The sequence below is a fragment of the Cebus imitator genome, unplaced genomic scaffold (genome assembly GCF_001604975.1).
Source record: "Cebus imitator isolate Cc_AM_T3 unplaced genomic scaffold, Cebus_imitator-1.0 Scaffold53, whole genome shotgun sequence".
NCBI classification, from domain to species: domain Eukaryota; kingdom Metazoa; phylum Chordata; class Mammalia; order Primates; family Cebidae; genus Cebus; species Cebus imitator.
In genome coordinates, this window is record NW_016107368.1 from 3,211,412 (window position 1) to 3,215,974 (window position 4,563).

The window sequence follows — 4,563 nt, forward strand, 5'->3', positions numbered from 1 at the left end:
GAGGCTGAGGCAGGAGAATTGCCTGAACCCAGGAGGCAGAGGTTGCGGTGAGCTGAGATCGCGCCATTGCACTCCAGCCTGGGTAACAAGAGCGCAACTCCGTCTCAAAAAAAATAAAAATAAAAATAAAAAGTAGGACTGGAGCCATCCCAAGCGGGATATCTCACGGCTGCTGTCTCAGCTGGTCCGGAGGCTGAGGCAGCAGAATCACTTGAACCTGGGAGCTGGAGGTTGCAGTGAGCCGAGATTCTGCCCCGCACTCTAGCCAGGGTGGCAGTGAGAAGAGCGAGAAAGAGAGAACCAGAGGGAAAGGGAAAGGGAAAGAAAGGCAAGGAAAGGAAGAAAAAAGGAGGGAGGGAGGGAGGGAGGGAGGGAAGATGGAAGGTAGGGAGGGAGGGAGGGAGGGAAGGAGGAAGGGGACTGGAGAGAAGATGAAGAGGAGGATGAGGTGGGAATGTCGGTTGTTCCTGGCTTTCAGTCTGTGTTGTATGCAATTCAAGAACTGTCCAGGGAAGGAGCTAAAGGAACGGGGATGGACGGGGATGGGTTGGCGTTGGGTGGCTAGGGAGGTGCAGGTGGGACTGCGCTTTGGGGCGGGGATGGGGACAAAGACAGAGGCAAGCAGGGGCTCCTCCAGGGTCCTCCCTCCACCCAGGTCTACTCCAAGACCAACTTCGCCAACCTGCTGGGGGGGCTACAGAGCATGGTCCGGGAGGGGGGCCTCCGCTCCCTGTGGCGGGGCAACGGCATCAACGTGCTGAAGATTGCTCCTGAGTACGCCATCAAGTTCTCCGTATTCGAACAGGTGGGGAGTGAGGGGTTTGCTTCCCCCAGCTCAAGCCCAAACCCCTCCTGTACCCCACAAAGTCCAAGCCCGTGTTCAAGACGCACGTTCACCCTCCAGAGCCCAGGCCTCTTTCCTGCATGGGTTTTGTGTGGGAGGGTGCCCGGCTTCTCTCTCACCCTCCTCTCCTGTCCCAGTGCAAAAACTACTTCTGTGGAATACAAGGGTCTCCGCCCTTCCAGGAGCGTCTCCTGGCCGGCTCCTTGGCTGTGGCCATCTCCCAGACCCTCATCAACCCCATGGAGGTAAGAGAACATCTGGCCCACAGGTGAGGAAACACCATGGAAATTAGGTACCCAGGTTGCTGGGGCTACTTCTGCCTTCTCCTTCCTCCCGGCCTCCTTCCCTCCTCCTCCCCTTCTCCTCCCCTCCTCCTCCCCTCCTCCCCCCCTCCTCCCCTCCTCCTTTCTCCCTCCTCCCCCTTCACCTGTTCTTCCTCCGGCTCCTCTCCTCCTCCCTTCCTCCTTTGTGCCTCCTTCTCCCCTCCTCTTTTCTCCCTCCTCCTCCCTTCCTTCCCCCTCCTCCTCTCTTCTCCTACCTCTCCTTCCTCCCCTTCACCTTTTCCTCCTCCTCCCCTTTCTCCTTCCTTTCCCTCCTCCCCTTCATCTCTTCCTCCTCCTCCCCTCCTTCCTCCTCCCCTCCTCATCCTCTCCTCTTTCTTCTCTTCTCCCTCCTCCCCTCCACCTTTCTCTCCTTTCTCCCTCCTCCTTCTCTCTGCTCCCTCCCCCTTTCTCCCTCCTCCCCCTCACCTCTTCACTGCCCGAAGGAGCCTCTGTTCTCTACCTATTCACTCCCTTTCTTTTCCCCCCAACCTTGATCTTTTTGCCATAAAGTTTTGCCCACCTCAGCCTCCCAAAGGTCTGGGATGACAGATGTGAGCCTTCTTCCCTCACTCTCTTGGCCTTTGCCAGCATTTGTGCGTCAGAACTCAAAATTCAGAGAGCATCCCAGAGAATCTGACGGATCCGGGTCTGAAACCCAGCTCTTGGCCTTCCTGAGCCTCACGTTCCTTGTTTGTAGGGTGGGGACAATGGCCACCCCTGAGGGTCACTGACGGGATTTAATCAAAGGAGCTGCCTTGTTCCCCACCATCCCCAGGTTCTGAAGACGCGGCTGACCTTGCGCCGGACGGGCCAGTACAAGGGGCTGCTGGACTGTGCCAGGCAGATCTTGGAGCAGGAGGGCACCCGCGCCCTTTACCGCGGCTACCTCCCTAATATGCTCGGCATCATCCCCTACGCCTGCACGGACCTGGCCGTCTATGAGGTATGGCTCCTGCAGAGGGGGTGGCGGGGACCACCAAAGCCCAGGCTCCTGGTGAGATTTCTCCTGGCCCCCTTCTCTTGCAGATGCTCCGGTGCTTCTGGCTGAAGTCAGGCAGGGATATGGGGGACCCCAGCGGCCCGGTCAGTCTGTCATCTGTGACGCTGTCCACGACCTGTGGCCAGATGGCCAGCTACCCACTGACTCTGGTGCGCACCAGGATGCAGGCCCAAGGTCAGCCAGCGCCCCCACCCCCCAGCAGCCACTGCGCATGCCCCTTCCCCGCCCCGCCCGGGTGGTCTCAATTTCTCATCCTCCAAAACCGAGTCCCACACCCTGCCTGTCTGATCCCCGCCCACCTTCGATGGCTTATTTGGGTGGAAACACCTGAAATCTAACAGATTTGGGGACTGTGCGCAGGGCTAGTGTGGGGACACTTTTAAGAGTGGTGGATGAAGGACCTATTTTGAGATTGGTGGATTGTTTTGGGGGACTGAGTCCATTTGAGGCAGTCAGATTTGATTTTTTTTTTTTAAGACAGAGTCTCACTCTGTTGCCTGGGCTGGAGTGCAGTGGCACAATCTCAGCTCACTGCAATCTCTGCCTCCTGGGTTCAAGCAATTCTCCTGCCTCAGCCTCCGGAATAGCTGGGATTACAGGCATGCGCCACCACGCCCAGCTAATTTTGTATTTTTAGTAGAGACGGGGTTTCACCACCTTGTTCACGCTGATCTCGAACTCCCGACCTCTGGTGATCCACCCACCTCGGCCTCCTGAAGTGCTGGGATTACAGGCTTGAGGCACCATGCCCGGCCTTTTTTTTCTTTTTTGAAGTGGAATCTCACTGTGTCGCCCAGGGATGGGATCTCAGTTCACCGCAACCTCTGCCTCCTGGGTTCAAGTGATCTCCTGCTTCAGCCTCCCAAGTACCTAATTTTTGTATTTTTACAAATTAGCCCAGATCATTTTTGTTTATTTATTTATTTATTTTATTCACCTGGATGCAGGTGGGCTAAGGCCGAATAGGGTGTTCGCCTATTTATTTATTGAAATGAAGTTTCGCTCTTGTTGCCCAGGCTGGAGTGCAGTGGCACGATCTGTGCTCACTGAAAACTCAGCCTCCCAAGTTCAAGCAATTCTCCTACCTCAGCCTCCCGAGTAGCTAGGATTACAATGCACATGCCACTATCCCCGGCTAATCTTTGTATTTTTAGTAGAGACGGGATTTCACCATGTTGGTCAGGTTGGTTTCAGACTCCTGACCTCAGGTGATCTGCCCTCCTCGGCCTCCCAAAGTGCTGGGATTACAGGTGTGAGCCACTGCCCCTGGCTGGATTTGGGGAGTTCCCAGGATTACAAGGGAAATGGCAATGAGTTTTAAGGAACCCATGAAGACTTACTGTACTCACCTAAAAATCTGACCCCAGCCCTAAAATTTACCCTAATAAAAATCACTAAAACTGGCCAGCCTCGATGGCTCACACCTGCAATTCCAGCACTTTCAGAGGCCAAGATGGGCAGGTCACCTGAGGTCAGGAATTCAAGACCAGCCTGACCAACATGATGAAACTCCGTCTTTAAAAAAAAAAAAAAATGTAAACTAAAAACGAATCAATTTCTTCTAAGACTCTTCAAAACCCCTTTCCTACTGACCCCACGGCCCCTACCTGTGGCTTCAGCAACTGCCCAAAACATTCCAGACTTCTAGGAGGCTGGGTCATCACTGGTCTAGTCCTGATCTTGCCTGTGTCCCTGCAGACACCGTGGAGGGCTCGAACCCCACCATGCGCGCAGTCTTCCAGAGGATCCTGGCCCAGCAGGGCTGGCTAGGGCTGTACCGAGGCATGACCCCCACGCTACTGAAGGTGTTACCAGCAGGTGGCATCAGCTATGTGGTGTACGAAGCCATGAAGAAAACCCTGGGCGTATAGGCTGTGAGCTGGACGACAGCCTAGGCTGAAATGGGATAGGTGGACCTGATGACCCCTGGCCCCAAAGAGCCCGCAAGGCCTCAAGACTCAGGCCCTGGAGCAGTTTTTGGTGGCAAAAGCAGGCTCGGGGTTGCCGGGGGAGCTGCTGGGTCAGAAGATTCCTAAGGCTCCCTCCCCAGGATGTAGCCTGAGACAAGAAACTTCGACTCCAGTCTGGGTCTTTGTGGGTCGACCTGGCTCCAGGGTGGAATGGTGAACATGGCAGACAACCAGGAATAAAGAGATGGTTTTGGCTGAAAGTGTCTGGATACCTGGGCCTAGGAGTGGAAATGGGTGCATGAGATCCCTGGATCCAGCAGGAGAGCTGGGGACCTTAGGACTCTGGGTCCTGAATGGGAATTTGTGTCCAGGAGAGGAGATAGGACCTAGGATAGGAGCTTGAGGCTTGGATCCCAGGGCCTTATGCGAAGGGAGTAAGGGGTGTGAAGTGAGGGGCTGCGATGCCTCGATCCAGGTTGTTGTGGA

The 4,563-nt window shown here is 55.4% G+C and overlaps 1 protein-coding gene across 1 annotated transcript in view; it reads left to right on the forward strand.

The window, feature by feature from the left end:
• Positions 1-4,337, forward strand: part of SLC25A41 (solute carrier family 25 member 41) — a 10,370-nt gene extending 6,033 nt beyond the window's left edge. Inside the window, exons 3-7 of the mRNA XM_017528310.2 lie at positions 656-805; positions 982-1,089; positions 1,943-2,110; positions 2,194-2,341; positions 3,866-4,337. Of these exons, the coding sequence (XP_017383799.1) occupies positions 656-805; positions 982-1,089; positions 1,943-2,110; positions 2,194-2,341; positions 3,866-4,038 (747 nt within the window). The 3' untranslated portion in view covers positions 4,039-4,337. The remainder of the gene's footprint in view (positions 1-655; positions 806-981; positions 1,090-1,942; positions 2,111-2,193; positions 2,342-3,865) is intronic.
• The last annotated feature ends 226 nt before the right edge of the window (positions 4,338-4,563 follow it).